Raw genomic sequence first — 17,500 nt, forward strand, 5'->3', positions numbered from 1 at the left:
TAGGCAGTAGAATCGAGCGGTGCCGTTCATTGACTACATACGAGTTTATGAATAAATGAAATGGCCTCATCTATTGTAGCGATACGAACTAAGAAGCAATAGTAAAAGAAGCAATCATCTCCGGGGAGTAAGATGATAGTCTGGACAGGTTCTTGGAGGCCTCTAAATAGCACGGGTCCAAGCTTGATTGATTGATTCTTTTCAAAGAAGCTCCTGTAACCAATCTAAGCATTAGCATTTTCACCATTCTAATGGAAACACAATTCATTGGATTCAAGCCCTTCTTGAAAGAAGTCCTCTAACTAGATCAGCAAAGTAGGTAGCATCGCTCAATTGATTCTATAACTCACCATAGCAAGGTAAGCAGCTCTGTCTGAGTCGTTACTAACAACCGAGAAGCCAGTCTCTCAGCTGATAGCTCATCGGATCATGCAGCTCCTGATCAGGTCATAGAAAGAAGGAAGTCCGAACTCAAAGCCAGTGTCTGAGCCAGCTGTCCTTAGTAGACTGGAAGCCAGATAAGGAAGTCTGGTCTAGCTCTCGAAAGTGGAAGGCAGAAAAAGGATAGCTGAAAGTGGGGAAAGTAGGGCTACTCACATTGATTTACAACCAAAAATCCTATCTTGAAAATGACATCTTCGTGAAATAGAGAAAGCCGCCCCGTCTCCAACTGAGGTCTTCTCGCCCGCTGCCAGGAAGATTCGATCCCAACGACCGCCTCGCAAGACCTCTGTACTTTTTTCTTGCCTTTCCTTATTTTCATTTCAGGAAATCCACTTCTTTACTAGAGAGAACTCGATTTGAAGCTTTCATTCCTCTTCGGGTGGTTTGCTTTCTCTTTATTTAGCTATTGAGCAAAAAGAGTTCGCTACCTTTCTGCGTCAATCTTGTTTTCGGGGGGTTCGTAAGCTGCAAGAAAGGAGAGAGAGGCAGGCTATCTCTTTTTTGAAGTCAGTGCTTGTATTTGGTCGTCCAGTTCTTCCGGGAGGAAAGGGGCATTCTTCACTCCTTCGCGACGCCTCTATGTACTACATAAGGGGCGGACTAAGGGCCCATTGGTTCTACCTTCTTTTCTTTGTCGGCGACAAGGGATCTCTCAACCCCCGCTAAGCATCCATAGCTAAATGGTTCAACATTTGAAGTTCTTTCCAAATGGTTCAACATTTGAAGTTCTTTCCTTGGTCTTCATTCAGTGAAAGGAGTGAAGCTTTCCGCAGCTGGAAAGCGGAGACCCACGAAGGCGAGATGATCCCAAAGCGAGAATGAAGCTAGAGCCATTACTTGACCAAGAACGTGAGAGGATTGAACACACCTTCCCCGGACCGGGTGGATACACTTTTTGACCCTTCCCAGGATTGAACTACGGGATCGATCTCTTATTTACCAAGATATGAAAGCCACGAGCCACTTTCTTTCGATGTGCTGTCATGATCACATTCTCAGTTTCGTACGAGATTCCCAGTTTAGCTTACGGGGTCAAAGTCTTCTTTGGACTTTTCCAATTCTATTTCTTTTTCATCAATCGGGGCGAGAGGGAGCTGCTTCGAGGAGGCGACACCCACTAGTTTTGTCCGGATCAAACTCTCCCCAAAGCAGGTAGGTGAGAAGGGCTCGGCTCCATGCAGGTCTTTCACCAACGGCTGGCACTGAATTAGCGCGATGCGAAAGAGTCCGGGCTTAGTCGGCGGGGATAAGATTCTATTCTCGGAGTCAGAACTACTCCTATGCAAGGCTGTCGTCTCATGCTACTAGGGCGGCTCCCTTCTCTTTAATCAATTAGGGGTGGTAGGCGCCTGTAAAGAAGATCGCTTCTATTACTACACAAGTCGATAAGTCCGAACTCTAACAACTTCAAGGACTAGGAAGGCCCCTTTTTACTCATCCGGATTTCCCTTTCATATAGGTGCTCCAGAAAGAAGATTGGATTCGACAAGAGTCTCAGCGAGAATAGGCAGCTTTAGCATCAAGCACATCATCATACCGACAGTCATCCGAACGAGAGTCTCCCATTTGAATTCCCTGAGCAAGCTCTCCTCTTCCACGTTGCTGGAAAGGGCTTAGCCGCCTTTGGACAAGGACCCTTGGACCATTTACCCGGCCTCTCTATCCAGCTTTTTTCCTTCAACGACTCTAAGAAATAATGGTCTCGAACATAGGGGAATTCAGATGAAAGCTCCGGTCCTTGAATGAACGACTTAGCCCCTTGCACACTAAGGTGCCTTAGCCTATCCATACACAGCCACACCCAAAGGGGAGCGCCTGCCCAACTATCCGATCTTGTTTTCCCTTTCCGGGTAGATCTTCTCATTGACAACAATAGGTATCGGCCATAACCAAAGAAATTCTTTTTCAAAGGAGGTAATTCGTTCGCTCCAAACACGACTTGCTTGTAATTTATCCTTCAATCCCAAAAAAGCAAGAATGAATGACCAAACCCGACCCAATTTCCTTATTTTCTTATTCCCGCCAGGCGCTGTTAAGCCCTTCACCTCCTTCTGATGATCATTCCACTTCTTCGCCGCGGGAACATCTCTCTACTTAAAAGAGGGAACGAAGGCCCCGACCAATCATCGTGAAGAGAACCAATAAGAGCCAAAGGAGGTGATGAAAAGACCTTCTCTCTGGCCCCCTTTTCTTGCAGCTTTCGGACTTGGCCGATCATGAAGAAGATCATCCTCGCTCGGTCACGGGTAGATAAATAAAGGAAAAAGCCTTCTCTGGAGCATGCTCATGACAAGATCCCGAACTCCTACTTTGAAGGTTGGCAGCTGCAAGACCCAAGTCAATGTCTTAAGCCGGGCCTTCGACGGCGGCATGGAAGAAAGAAAGTAGTTTTGTTCTAAAGTCGAGATTTTTAAACTATAGAAGACCATCTTCGCGAGAAAGGTCTCGATCCCTTCCCACCTTAGATCGAGCTGGCATGGCAGCCGGGGCTTCTTCCCCGGAAATCATTCCCATCCAGCCGGACTTTGAAAGTCGATCTAGCGGTGCCTTTCCCTATCGCCTTCTTTTTGATAGTCGTAAGCTAGAGCCCCTATGGTATGGTGGCATCAAAAGCTAACCATTAGGTTCGTATTGCCAATTTGAGTACTTTTTCCACTAAGCGAGAAGGGCCCTCAATCGGACGAGCGCAAATCACTCCTTTTCTCAAGTGGGAAAGACGCTTTGATATGGCTGGATCTACTACGCAAGTAGCATACTCGGATCAAGCAGCATCTCTTTTGGTTCAAAGCGAGTCCAGGAATATCTGACAGGTTGGGCGGACGGTCTCTCAAGCGATTCTTCCAATCTTTTGCATCTTGTGGTGAAGGGAAGCCCAGTTATTAGTAGCAAAAAGAGAAAGATGAAGGGCTTCGCTCCCAGGTTGATGGATCAAGAAATGAATGAAAGGTTGGAAGATCCTGCCCAGGGGGAGAAGTCTCAATGGGATGCATTTGCAGAGAGAAAGAGAGATGCCGCTGCTACCAAAGGTGCACCCCGACAAAGCTACACTGCCTGAGGAATCATCCCATTTTCTCATATGAAGTCTATCAGCGGTGCTATTTACTATTCTTTCTAGTTCTGACTTGGGAAGCTGATCTCGATCTCAAGAGAAGCGTGACGATCATTCAAAAGGAGAAGGATCGGACAAAAGAAGGTGGTGACGACGGCCCGGGTGGATAGGATGGGATTCTGACCTCCACACCTGGACGGAGTGGTGACTTTGAGAGGTAGAGAGATTTTAAGCCTAAGCAGAGATCTTTCTTCAAATTCTTGGTCTTGCAGGTTGGTGACCGATCAATCAGTCTCTACGACCGGATCCAGTCTGAGAGATGAGCTAGCTTTCTTTCGGGTGTGAGTGGAGCAGAATGAGTGTGAATTAAGGGTGTGATTGCTTTGATGGAAAGAGTAGCACTCCCGATAAATCGATATCCGGGGGAAAGAAATCCATATCCCTCTAATAGTAGCAGACTGCGAAGTTGAAAATCGAAGGGGAACCAGAAATCTTGATCCATGGTCCCCCGGCTTGAAGTTGAAGCAGACGTCCAGAGGTGCCTTTCTTGATGGAATGAAAGAAATGCCGACCTATAATTCCTGGTCATGAAGTGGAAAAGAAAGAAGTAGCATGGAAAGGAGGTGCGCTGGAAGTGGAAAGATTTTTTATTTCAAAATTTCGTATTAAGATGGATTTGATTTCAAGCCTTCTCTTTTCTTTGCTTTACAGAATTTATCTTTCTATCTATCAGTGAAGACTGAATTTAGGATTTGGCAATTATTGATGGAATTCCTTCCTTCTTTCTTGAAGTGACAGAATTCTTTATTTATTTCAGGAATTTCTTTCAGATATGACGGAATTGATATCGCCGTGAAATCTTTCTTTTTTTATTGCTTTCTTCTGACTCCTTACGTATACTTCACTCGTTGGGTTCGGCTGTCAGTTTCAAATCTTGAACCAGAATTGATCGATAGAAGTGCTTAAGCTGGAGGTGGAAGCATGAGTTCAGAGTTAGCATCGAAGGATGAAAAAAGACCCCCGGTTGAAGTGCCATCAAATCCAAAGGGCACATGTAGCCATGCCATGAAATACAAAGGGCTAGCCAACAAATGATAAGAAGGGCACGCACGTGAAGCAAGGGGATGGAGGGCAGCCGTCCGGCGATTGAGGACCGCACATATCAAAGATAAAGAATATGAAAACCGAGACTATTTAAGTAGAACTCGGATATACTGACCGGGAGGCCGAGTTGAAAGTAAGGCTTTAAGCGAATTAAGATAGACAATACAATAGATGCTATCTAACTAAGATTTTCAGTCTTAAGCTAATCAGTATTGGTAAGACGGGTACGTAGACGCACAAGAGAGGTTTTCTAGTCTTTTAATTGAATATAGGGGGCAGGGGAATCTAGTAAGAAAGAAAGAGAAAAAGGATAGAAGTCTTACAGGAATTCGATCCAGCCCCGGTTTGAGCATCTCCCTAGCCTACCTACTTTCGAAGCTATCCTTTTGTCTCTCTATCCTTGCTAACGAGAACCTGTGAGACGGCTAGTATACAAGAGTATTCACCACTAATATCTCAGGCACGGTTGTGCGAGATGCGTGAATCGCAATGCTAGTCGTAAGAGATCATTTCTAGTTTAGCAAGGAGAAGGAAGCAACCGGAGAGATCTTCTTTTAAGGACAGGAAAATTGGGTCACATCTTCTTCTATTTTGCCGGAATTCGTTGATTGCTCCGTACGAATTTTCAATGGAATCCTGTTCGTTGTAAGATCACTGAAGGAGGTCCTAAATTGGGAGAGTTTGCTTCTACACGGAAACGAAGATCTTCGAGAACTCATATTGGACCGGGAATCAAAAAGGGACAAAAGTAAAGTATAAGCGCATATGGCACGAAAAGGAAATCCAATTTCGGTAAGACTTGGTCTGAATCGTAGTTCAGATTCAAGTCGGTTCAGTGAGGGCGACCGCGAAAGTCACCGAAGGGGTCAGTCTTTTCCTTCACCCCAGATTAAAAAAAAAAGGCGGGGAAGGGCGTTGCAGATGTCCGGGACGGACACGACTTCTTCTAACGCTAGAAGACCACTGGAAGACACCCGGGACCAGAGCATGTCGTGAAAGAAGCACACTGGGCGGGCGTGCTTCGACCGTGTCTCCGGGGCACAGTTGAATGTAGATATCATGAACGCGAGGTGCAGGATACCAGGCCGAGAAAGCCGGGCAACCACTCCCCTATGTGCCAATCGCTAGTGCAGCCAGGGCCCCGGCGCCCAGCTCCGCTGGAGAGGCCTCGCCTGATCTGAGAAGTGCTAATTCGGTTCGGATAGACTTCATTCAAGAACGCCGCCGCCCCTGGAATAAGAAAACAAGTGCTAAGTTTCAGATCAGTGAATAAACCGAAACGAAAGAAGAGACCTTTCTCGCTCGGCGCCTAAAGCGCACTATGCTCCGCTTCAACAAATGAGAGTTTTCGGTGGAACCGGTGAACCACGCCGGTTAAATGCGTGGGACAGAGGGCTCGTAGTACCTGCTACCGCAGCTATGGGAAGGGAAGGAGCCTAAATCGACCTTTTTTATTTTGAAAAGAAAAAAAGCAGTACAAGGAGATTAGACTCTCGGATGAGACTAAGTAGCTACCGACCGTTCCGACGCGCCCTTGACCTATCTTGATTAAGACCGAAACCTATCTAATCGAAAGTGGGGTCTAGTTTAAGCTGTCAAACAAATGGCCTGGAAAGAATAACCACTAGTAGGGATATAGATGGAGTCTCGCTCAGTAAAGAGAGTTGTAGATTCGTAGAACAGGAGAAGAGCCTTGACTTTCTATTAGATTAGTCCAGCACGCTAGCTGCAATCTTTCTAAAGCAAGAAGGGAAGGGGGAAAGTTTACTTTGAGAAAGAAAGGCCTTCTCTTCTATTTCGATTCTAATCTTAGGAAAGGTGCGTTATCGCTTTGATTTCTCGTTAGCTAGGCTTCAATAAGGACGTTTAGGCTTTACTAATAAGATAGAAAAGAAAGGGCTTTTTCATCAGGGTGCGAAGGTTTGGAACCTTATAAAAACTAAGAGCGTTTTCTTTCAAATGACAACTGCCTCTTCCTGCTGCGAGGGCCTTGCACGAAACCAAACCGCCCCCCCCCGCCCGCTCAAGTACCAGTTGCTTCGCAGGTAGGCCCACTTAGGTTAGAGGGGCATTGCCCCTCAGTTCTTACCAACCCCCGGTGTGTAATCGACATGTTGTTAGCTTCAACTCGTTCGAATAAGAATCTGCAATTACCTCTGCTGTAAATTTATTATTCATTCAGGGCGCTCGGCCGGTGCTCCTTTCTCAAACCAGAACAACTCTGAACGTTAGGGAAGAGAAGGGAGGATCACCTGAGCGAACTGACCGAAGGGACTTTACTTATCCGAACCGAACGATAGCGGCTTAAAGCTAAGAGCAGCGTCGCTGCTTGATCGGCGGGGAGGAGCATCTCAAAGTATGGGGCAAAGGATCAAAGGCTTTTACTTTGTCACCCGGGATCCACCACAGGTTGGGTTTGAGAGCCGTGTGATGGGTGACTATCCAGCACGGTTCGGAGAGCACTTTTAGTCTGCGCTGGTGAATGGAAGCCCCCCTATCAAGCAAGAAAGAAGCGGCTCTTCCCACGGCGGAGTCCGCATTGACTCTATTTATTATTATGGTAAATCAGTGTATCAAGATGTCAATCTTAGATCTTATTTCGGTTCGATACGTCCACCTACTAGACTCACCTTTGGCTTTCGTCTCGGTAGGTGTATTATTATACATTTTCCCAAAAGAACATTCATTCATTTCTTTCTTCCCCGTCGACCACGACGACAGAAACGACGCGAAAAATCCAGACCCGGAAAGGGGAAGGGCCAGTGGTGGGCATTTGGGAAAGTCGGGCCGATCGGGTGTCTTCATTCAAGCGACGGTACAGAAGAAGAACGAAACGAAGTGAGAGGCCGGGGGGCAGGGAAAAGAGTCGAGTCGATCAGGCTCGACGACCGGGAGAAGCAAAACGAAATCCGGATTTGGCCGAAAAAGAAGCAACGCTATGGATACCATGACCGATCACCATCGATAAAGAAGAATCTTTCTAAATCACTTCGGGTCAGCGGGGCCTTCAAGCATCCGAAATACGCCGGGCTTGTAAATGACATAGCCCTCCTAAATGACGACTCCTTCAGAAAAACGAAGTTATTCAAGTTCTTTTTCTCAAAGAAGTCCCCCTCCGACAGCCCGACGAGTCATCCACTTAAAAGGACCCTCCCTGCGGTGCGCCCTTCCTTGAATTATTCGGTCATGCAATACTTATTGAAGACAAAGAACCAAATGCATTTCGACCCCGTCGTAGTTCTCAATCATTTCGTGGAACCGGGCGTGGTTGAACCATCTACCATGGGGGGAGCTAATGCACAGGGAAGAAGCTTAGATAAGAGAATACGTTTCGCTTTTTTTGTCGAAAGCTCGACCAGCGAGAAAAAGTTTTTGGCCGAAGACAAAAAGTTGACCCACTTCATTCGCTGGTCGGATCATCCTCGCTTCGCGGGAACAACAAAAACCACCATCTCGCTCTTTCCTTTCTTCGGTGCTACCTTTTTCTTTCCAAGGGACGGGGTTGGGGTGTATAAGAACCTTTTTTTTGAGTATGCCCGGGAACAACTCCTACGAAAATTCAGGAAAAAATGTTGGAACCTCACGGCTAAGGATAAGGTAATGGAATTGATAGAGAAATTCATAGACCTAGGTGGGATAGGAGAATTGATAAAGGGAATAGAGATGATGATAGAGATCATACTGAGAAACAGAAGAATTCCGTACGGGTACAACTTTTATTTGAACGAAGTGAAAAAAATGCGATCTTTGTTGTCTAATAGAACAAAGACTAATACCTTAATTGAGTCGGTCAAGATCAAATCTGTTTATCAAAGTGCTTCTCCGATTGCTCAAGATATCTCTTTTCAACCGAGGAACAAAACAAGATCATTTCGCTCCATTTTTAGTCAAATAGTGAAGGATATTCGATTAGTAATGAAAAAAGGGGTGGAGGGGATCCGTATATGTTGTTCAGGTCGATCAGAAGGTGCAGAAATAGCTAGAACTGAATGCGGAAAGTATGGAAAAACATCTAGTAATGTATTTAACCAGAAAATAGATTATGCTCCTGCGGAAGTATCTACTCGTTACGGAATCTCAGGTGTCAAAGTGTGGATTTCATATAGTCAAAAAGAAAGGGGACGTGCTATATCCGAAACGTACGAAATATAGTAAATATCATAAAGGCAGATGTAGTAGGGGTTGCAAACCGGACGGTACACGACTTGGTTTTGGAAGATATGGCACTAAAAGTTTGAGAGCTGGTCGTCTTTCATATCGAGCCATTGAAGCAGCGCGTCGAGCTATAATTGGGCAATTCCATCGTACTATGAGCGGACAATTCCGAAGAAATGGTAAGATATGGGTAAGAGTTCTCGCAGATCTCCCTATTACCGGGGAACCTACAGAAGTCAGAATGGGAAGAGGAAAAGGAAATCCTACGGGTTGGATTGCTCGTGTGTCCACAGGACAAATCCCATTTGAAATGGATGGTGTGAGTTTGTCAAATGCTCGACAAGCCGCTACATTAGCGGCGCATAAACTATGTTCGTCAACCAAGTTTGTTCAGTGGTCGTAACGTAATTAGTTAGTGGGGAAAAAGCGGGCCGGGATTCAAAAGAATTAGGCGAAGTGTTTGTTCCTGAACGACGGAAGTGGAAAGACACTAAGGGAGAGGGATATACTCCTTTCTTTTTGTAATCGCCGAAATTGTACGACGAACCTTCTTGTTCCAGGCGTACTACCCGGGTACGTTAAGGTTGAATTCTCCAGGCCCGGTTTCTAAAGTGAGAGTAGTCAGAATAAATAAGAAAGATAAGAGCTAAGATTCAGGAAAGGAAGCTTTATGGGAGAAAGGATAAAAAGTATGTATGTATCTGGTGGGGTGGGGCTATGTATGTAGAAAGGGATCAGTCTCTATCGATCCGGATACTAAAAGCGTACTGAAGACTTACTTAAGTTAAGCCCCGAAACCTATTCAGCAGTTGAAAAAACCAATTCATTCCAAGGCAAACAAAGAGGTCTTTCCTTTTGTCGTTCAGTCCTTCTCTCCTTCCATCTTTCCTTCCTTCCATGTAGGCCTCTTGCTATCCATATTGAAAAAAGAGAAGAAAGGGAAATGAAGACTAGCCAAAAGACCTAAAATATAAAAAATAGAAAAGATCTAACTACTATATGGAAGTAGTAAAGCATAGTTCTAATCCTAGGATTACATATCGCTCATCGGCCCAGAACTCGCAACTACGAAGCTCTTTTCTCGAGCGAGGCAACAATTCGTGGATCCATGGTTTGGATGAAGCTATGTACCCGGGTGGAGATGATTTGTCTCAAAGATGTTCCGCTCATCCAAGAATCTAATTGATCGGTAATTCGACCGACGACTCTAAGGGCATTAGCGCGGGCCTTCCATCTTACCGTGGCTATCTAGTCATTGACCCATTTGCTTGCGAAGCATATCATCGCTTCGTGCTGTTCCCTTATGCATTGATGATTACTGATTAAAATTGCTGCAATAAGCCGCCTCTCCGCTACGAGGTTTGCGAGGACCTTTGTTACCGCGCCCGAGCTAGCACTAGTTCGTACCTCGTTCGACTATTAGATCGAATAGGCGTCTTATTAAGCGGTCTTTTTCTTTGACGTTACATGATCAGCCGCCGATGAACGCATGTGCAAAGTAAAGTTCATCTGCCATGCCCCCGGCCCCGGCATAGGAATGAATGCCCACGGTGGTTGTGCATTCTGGCGTAACGTAATAGGAAGACTTGTGATTTGGCGAGAGTTCTTGATGAGGGCTGATCCATTATATAATAGAACGAAGTGAACAAGTTGCCGGAATTTCAACAGTGAGTTCCTGGATGATATACGGATTAGAACCGAGACGACCGATGCCTCAAGCCCATGGTTTGTCTTTTTTCCGACATGCAAAATGACTCGCCCTGTCTTTCTTATCAAATCCGAGAGCACCCTATCCTCTCCTCGCTGAGCGACCCGGCATTTTCGTTCAAATATAGGCCGGCTGGCTTGGTTGCTATTATAAAATACCGGGTGGCTACAGGCTCAGGTTGCTAGTTGGCTTAGTATTGCATTGAAAGATGGTAGCTGCTTCTTCACTCTTCAAGTAGCTGAAGCTTCTGTTCAAGTCAGGAATAGGGGTTGATAAAAGTAAAACTTTTCTTTCGAGATTAGGTTAGTGTTCCGTTTTTTCGGATGCTTTTCCGTTAAAGAGAACTGCAAGAATGAGAGGGCAGATATGATAGAGCTGCACTCTCAGACCGCCACCCATATTATGGAGGATCTGTATCTGCCTCATGAGCCGGATGATTGCCTCCGCGAAATGCTGGAGGATCTAAGGGGGACCCTAGTTGTCTGAACGGGGCTATTGACCCGTATCTGACAAAAAGGGTAGCCACTCAGTTGAAAGCTATCTTAGAATAGGAAGAAAAAGATTGAAAAAACTGTTCAAACCTATACCTAATTTTCTTTGATTATTCAATTTTGATTAGCGTTGATCGCTCTTTTCTTTAAAGCTTATGCCGTAGAAGCGGACATCCGGCTATTGGCGTTTTATCTGCATCTTCCCGACCGGAAGGGCTTCGCTTTGTTTGGGATGAACTCGCAAAGACTCGACCCGGGGACTTCCCTCGTAGAGTGGCCTCTTTTATAAGACTCGACTTTATCAGTGGAACTAAAAAAAAAAAAAAGAATCTAACGCTCTAGTCTAATTGAAGACTTTCAACGCTCATGCTATTTGAAAGCTCTTTCAAATAGGAAAGGAAGTAGGAAAGTAGCTTCTGAGAGAAATGTAAGAATTGCTGCTCTTAGCCGGCCTGGGGCCACGAGACCCTAACTCAAATACCTCAGCCGGTGCTGCTTAGCCTGTAGCCGGTCTAGCTCTCGGAGTTCCGGATATAGGGCTTTTCCTTGCTCTTTTCCCTTGCATCGAAGCTAAAATCCAAGAATGAGGAATGCCATGAATCAGACTAAGGAACGATGCCATCAAAGGAAGTAGTAAAGTAAGAATCAGAGGACTTTCAGGCTTCTGCCCTAAATCTAGCCAAAAGCCTATTCCGAAAGTACTATCAAACGAAGCTCAGTTCAAGGCTGTTATCCCACACCATCCCGAGCCTCAAGTCAGCCCATCCATCTTCCCTCGCTCTGAAGCTAGAGCAAGCTCCGTTTCAATCCAAGGAAGGTTCGGAAGGTAATACCAGGAAACTAAGAACAAATCCTCGCTTCGTAGCCAGCCGGTCTAGCTTTTGAATATGAGTGAAAAGTAGCTTCTGCTTCGCTATTAAATCCCTCACTTTCTAAGAAGATCAAGGGCAAGCCCTCCTACGATTACGATGACTGTAACGAAGTCTCGAAAGATAGAGAACCTCTTTCTTTACACGAGAGGAGGAACCATACGACAATGGTTCTAGACCCGTAACCCCATAACCTGTAGATGGCAGAATACGAGAATAGGCTTTGTTAGGGGATAATAGAAAGACATCCAAGCCAAGGAAAACCATCTATAAAAGCGTTATCAATTAGCGCTTTAGACCTCCCAAGGAAGAAAGAACAAAAGAACTAGAACTTGAATCTCTGGGAGGGGCGAAGCAAGTCGTAATAGATGGAAGAGAAGTTCCAAGAGATGGACTTGCTGGGGCAGTTACTAGCCGTATAGTTGCAGTTCCCGCTTAAACAACTCCTTATTATGCTTTTGGAAGAAATTCCCCAGTCAACCTCCCTTAGTCTCATCCTTTACACCCGGTCCAACCTTGCCCGCTCCTCTTGGCATCTAGGGTTATGTTATGGCTACTGCCTACTATCTCTCTAATAGCGAGGGTGCTTTCATCCGTGATGGAGTCATATGACATTCAAAGCCTTCTCTTTGAGATAGGTAACAGACTCAGCTGCTAGCCTTTCGAAATCTCTTTGTCGAGATCACGAATCAGCAGCTATAGAAGGAGTTGTTCCAGAACCCGCGGGCAGAATACCTTTTGTTGTAAGAAGGGCTACTGGTATGACATCAATCACTCTTAGAGTCTTAGCTGGGAACATTCTATTCCGAAAGTCAGGTCAATGCCACAGCTTCTTCTCAAGCATCAACATCAAAGTGCTCCAATGCCCTTACTTGAATCTAATGGAGGTCGATGTCCAGGGAATTGATAGAGTCAGACCTGATAATGTAGTGACTAAGAAGGAAGGTAAAGGAAAGTCAGTCAAAAGCTCGAGTAAGAACGAGAGGAAGAAGAAGCAGTCGAGCTCAATTTATTCTTTAGAGGGAAGTAAGAACGAGAGGAAGAAGAAGCAGTCGAGCTCAATTTATTCTTATTTTTCATTCTCTTTTTTTCTTTGGCCCTTATTTCTTCTTATCTCTCTTTTCCGACTAACGCAAACATGCTACCGTTAACCATGCTACCACAGAGAAAGTAAAGCTGGCTCTTCCAGCTCTCGTATCCGAGGAAAGCTAACTTCATTCCTAAGCGTCTTCTTTTCTTGGTGTGATCGTATCAGCGTACGAATCCGGAGTGATGGCATAGAAGGAGCTGCAATTGAATCAAAGAAGAAGTTGTTGTGCTAGAATCCACTGTTACAGAATAGGCAGCTATAGAATCAGCTCGGTCCTTTCTTCCGTTATGCCTTTAATAGCTATCCGATGATCCTGTAACTACCGCAGCCGAAGGGCTTTCCCTCTTTCGCCTATATCGAATTCTGCTACTGCTTCTTCGACTCAAAGAACTGACATCTATCCTTTATCTTTCTCCTATGATTCCCAATATCCGTGGGATTTCCTCTAAAGCCTTTCTCTTTAGTGACTCAAACAAAGAACCTTAGCGGATGGATGAAAGAAGTAACTGAAAGCAAGGATAATATCTTCTTTATCCCATCTAGGTATAGGGATAGATTGAATATTCCAGCGGTTGGTTGAAAAGATATACAATAATAAGAAGAGACTGATTGATATAGCATCTCACTAACTTAATCTCATGACTTTAGAATATCACTTTGTGAAAGTGCTCTCGATATGCCACCAAGAAGCCATTAGTGCAAGCTGGTATTTAGCTCGCTCCTTAGATAAGCTATAGCTCCCTCTTTCTCGGTCAACCAAAAACAATGTAAAATGTATTAAATACCTATTCTTTGTTCTAATCAGCAAGCGGTATACGACAGCTTCGATAGCATCCTCTCCTCTTTCTGCTCCAAATCCCTAGTTTAGAATGCAACGAATGAAGCGAAGAAAGGTGAAAGAGCTACAGAAGCAGGCAACAGAAGGAAGAGCTACAGAAGCAAGACTAAGAACTAGCTCGGCTTAAGGATTAGCTAGCTAGGAGTCTTTCTGTATATTCGAGACTTTATCCCTCGGTTCTAAGTGCAAGGCTTCCTTAGCTGCGGTAACCCTGCTATGCAGGAATTCTTACAGTTATCTCAAATCTAAGCTTGGAACGACGAACCGGGAACAAGCTTCCTTCGTTTTCGCTTACCTGCTTAACCGTTAGTTGTTAAGGATTAGCAGCACCGTCTACTAGCTAGAGCTGTGAAACCTGAGAGAGCCGGGTGGGAACTCAAGACTAAGGCAGTAAGAAAGAGCTAGGATTAGTAGTTTGAGTTGGTTAGGCGGGATGGGATCGAAGAGACTGTACCGAGAACCGGCTAACTGCCATGAAAGCAGAGAGAGCTACTGAGCAACGGAGGACAGAGCGAGAAAGATCTTGAACTCTTAAGCTTCATCCCTGTATGCATATTCCTATACCAAAAGCAAGATAAGCGATGAATATTTACTGGATATAAGATAAGGAAAGTAGCTTGGACCGAGAGCAAAGAGAACTCCTCTAGTCGAAAAGAAAGAATCACTCACCTCACGAGGCTGGGTGGAATATAAGAGAAATTTCGAATCAAATACGAACGTATTCTTAAAAGAAAATTCCCAGGCATTGGTTACAGACAGGACAATCGAAGCTGAAAGGACAGACATAGATTGACCTACTACTAAGAACCGGACAGTCGAGAGACCGGAGAGATATTGGTTTAATCACAGACCAGACAGACAAGCATTTGTCAAAGCCCAGAAAGCCACCAACCATCGAAGCGTTAACCGTAAAGCCTGATGGGGAAGAATCCCTCTTCCGCATAAACACAGAAAGGAAAGTCAACAGTCCCAGAGCCTATTCTTTCAAAGAGCGCATTCCCCGCACCCTATTATCTAGCGGCTCTTTCTGTGCGTGGTTCTCTTTTATACTCTTGATCTGGGAAGCAGGCACTCTTCTGTAAACCTTCGAGAGGGTTCGTAGCCTTGCTAACGGTTTTCAACCTCACTCAGGGCGAATCTAAAAAAGTTTTTTTTAAGTGTTCATAAATCGTCTGTGAACAAATTCAAGAGAAGACAGATCCATAGGCAGCAAAAGAAGACTTTCGCTAAACAAGAGAGAGCTTCACAAGAGAAATAAGTCGATTCCTTATTTTCTTCTATTATAGGTAGCGCGCACAGGAAAGAGAGAAGAACGACAACAAGATATCAACAGCCCCAAGGAAGTCAAGCTCAGAAGGCAAGAATTTTTCTATACTCCTCACTGGGATAGAAGGAATTTACCTGACATAAGCGAAAGAAGGAGTTGACTGGTATTACCGGATCACAGTCCCTAGCTATCTTCCAAACAGATCTCCTTTTTGCATTGCCTTTTCGATAGCACAAGTAAAGGTCTGGTGCGCATAACTGCTGCCATCTACACTTGGAGAAAGGGACCGGAAAGAGCCTATTCGAGAACAGTAAGAGCAGACAATGAATGTGCTTGCGTCCTCTTCTTTTACTATTATACCTGCCCATGGAACTGTGCACAACCGATTTGTAACAAGCAAGAAGAGCGGATACGTCGTTCTTTCTCTTTCAAAGAGCGCTCCCGATGGCTAATGTATTGACCTCTTAAAGCATTTCAACAGGCCTGTACAGATAAATGTATCTTTAACCACTTTATAGCCTTGGCAGATTTGCTTTCTTTCCCGCTTTCGACTGGGTTCAAAAGGACGATGGAAGCGAAAAGATCACACCGAAAAAGCCGGAATCGGTGTATTGCCTGGGGATGATAGCCTTGTTGATTGCAAGTGCTATCTTAGATCCATTTTGAAAGGTCGGTTTAGTAAGAAATTTTTTCAAGAGAAGGAAGTTTTAAGCAAGGAGACTCATCGAAGAAAGGGTTGTGACTATATGGATGTATCGAAAGACGGATGAAATAGATTCTCATAGCCTATCCCTTGTCTTGTCTCCTGCCTACGTTCCAACCAGTAGTAAGCAGCTAACCTTCCTGCCCGTCCGGGGTTATCTCTGCTCGGTTCCGCAATCAATCCCAGATCCATCCATTTGAGGGGGGTCAAATTCTGCGCTCTTATAATTGCTTAGATAGAAGGGTTCAAAAATCGTATACTTTTTCGATGCCCTCTATCGGCGATAGTTCGACGGACTACTTTTGCGATGTCTGTCACATGAAGAAGCTCAGCAAGCCTTGCAAGAAGTACATGCTTTACTAATGCATAGTAATAGTGGTTTGCTGGGTTGGTTTTGCTCTCTACCTTCTCACGGGGATGGAAACAAGAGAGGTCAACTGGAGTGGAAGCCAAACGAAACGACGGGGCCGAAAATCTGTGATCGACCCGAAGAACCCTTACCTTGATGCCTACAGAAAAATTGATTTGACAGTGATGGCAAGAATCCGAGAAAGACTGTTTTTTCTTTTTCTTATTCTTGTGTTGTTTCTGAATGGCATCATAGCTACACGAGGGAAAGCGATGCTGCCTACTCTGCTCTGCCGCAAAAGGGGGCCGCTTTCTTCCCCCCAAAAATGCCAGTTCCACCATCAGGGCCCAGCAAGCACCATAATTCTGTTCCGAGGCTGCGTTTCATTCCAGTCTTTTCTCAATTGAGAAGTCAACCAACAGGTCAATCCTTCCCTTATATCATATCCATTTTACACAGTCTTTGTTGAAATAGTGTAAATAGTGCGAGACTTTCAACTAATGAAATCTAAACCAGCTAGTTCAGTCAGATACCGGCTAAGCAACCTCTAAAGCAGCTATCGGAGCAGTAGCAGCTTGAAATTCGCATACCAAAGACGATGGAATTCCCCACTTTCTAATGCAATACGGCAAAGCTTAGGGAGTCAGCTAGTCCAACATCAGTCATTCTAATGGAATATCTGGAATATCGAACTAGGAATTGAAAGACTTTCTTTCTTTATATACGAGTCAATTACATACCGGAAATCTCGAACAGTAAATGCTATACCGGAAATGCGATATCTAAAGTCAATCTCAGTGAATTCCGTACAAAGCAGTCCAACCAAAACCTAACAGTATATCAGATCTATCCTATAAAGGTAGTCCAACACAAGCAATCGATACTACGCCTTCGACCTTTGAGAAGTTACTTTGTGAAATAGGATTTCTCCCTTGTACAATTTCTTCATTTTAGATAGCTAGAGCTAAGCCTGTCCTAAGAATGAGTCGGGTAGGACCTTTCAGTCAAGTGCCTTGCCTTCCTTGCCTATTCATTTAGTCCAACAATTGAAATACCTATTCGCATTCCTTCCCAGTCCACTTCGAAAGTTACTTTGTTCAGTCGATAGATGCAATGCTGCGATGGATAAATCTCATATGCTCTCCAACTTGCAAGACCTTCTCTTCCCCCTCTTGGAAACAGGCTAGCGATGAGGAGAAAAGTCGCCCAATGTATGGTCCTAATTTCAACACGCCACCTACACGACTCACTACATAGGTTTAAGGAAAGCAGTATACTCATGACCAGGCACAGCAGAATAAAGGCCTAACTCTCAAAGTAGTGATGTTCCCCCGGTATCATAATAGAGTAGTATGCCGGAACTCTTTCTCTTAAGGTGCGGAGCGAACTGTCGGACTAGGAGCAGCGATTTCTTTTGTTGAAGAATGAGTTCT

At 44.8% G+C, this 17,500-nt stretch overlaps 2 protein-coding genes across 2 annotated transcripts, besides 4 other annotated features; both read left to right on the forward strand.

Moving 5' to 3' along the window:
• Positions 1-5,151: part of a repeat region (second copy of large repeat M) that runs on past the window's edge.
• Positions 5,152-5,293: 142 nt separating this feature from the next.
• Positions 5,294-5,430: a dispersed repeat (first copy of repeat X-04).
• rps3 (ribosomal protein S3) lies at positions 5,363-8,749 on the forward strand. The gene is made up of 2 exons: positions 5,363-5,436; positions 7,147-8,749. Exons 1-2 carry the CDS (start codon positions 5,363-5,365, stop codon positions 8,747-8,749), a joined length of 1,677 nt encoding a protein of 558 aa, YP_009640777.1.
• On the forward strand, positions 8,640-9,155 carry rpl16 (ribosomal protein L16). Its single transcript has one exon. It carries the CDS (start codon positions 8,640-8,642, stop codon positions 9,153-9,155), a length of 516 nt encoding a protein of 171 aa, YP_009640778.1.
• Positions 9,156-11,263: 2,108 nt separating this feature from the next.
• Positions 11,264-11,331: a dispersed repeat (second copy of repeat X-12).
• A 5,116-nt stretch (positions 11,332-16,447) lies between these two features.
• Positions 16,448-17,500: part of a repeat region (first copy of large repeat T) that runs on past the window's edge.

This window comes from Lactuca serriola, mitochondrion (assembly GCF_051521515.1).
Source record: "Lactuca serriola mitochondrion, complete genome".
In the NCBI taxonomy this organism is placed as follows: Eukaryota; Viridiplantae; Streptophyta; class Magnoliopsida; order Asterales; family Asteraceae; genus Lactuca; species Lactuca serriola.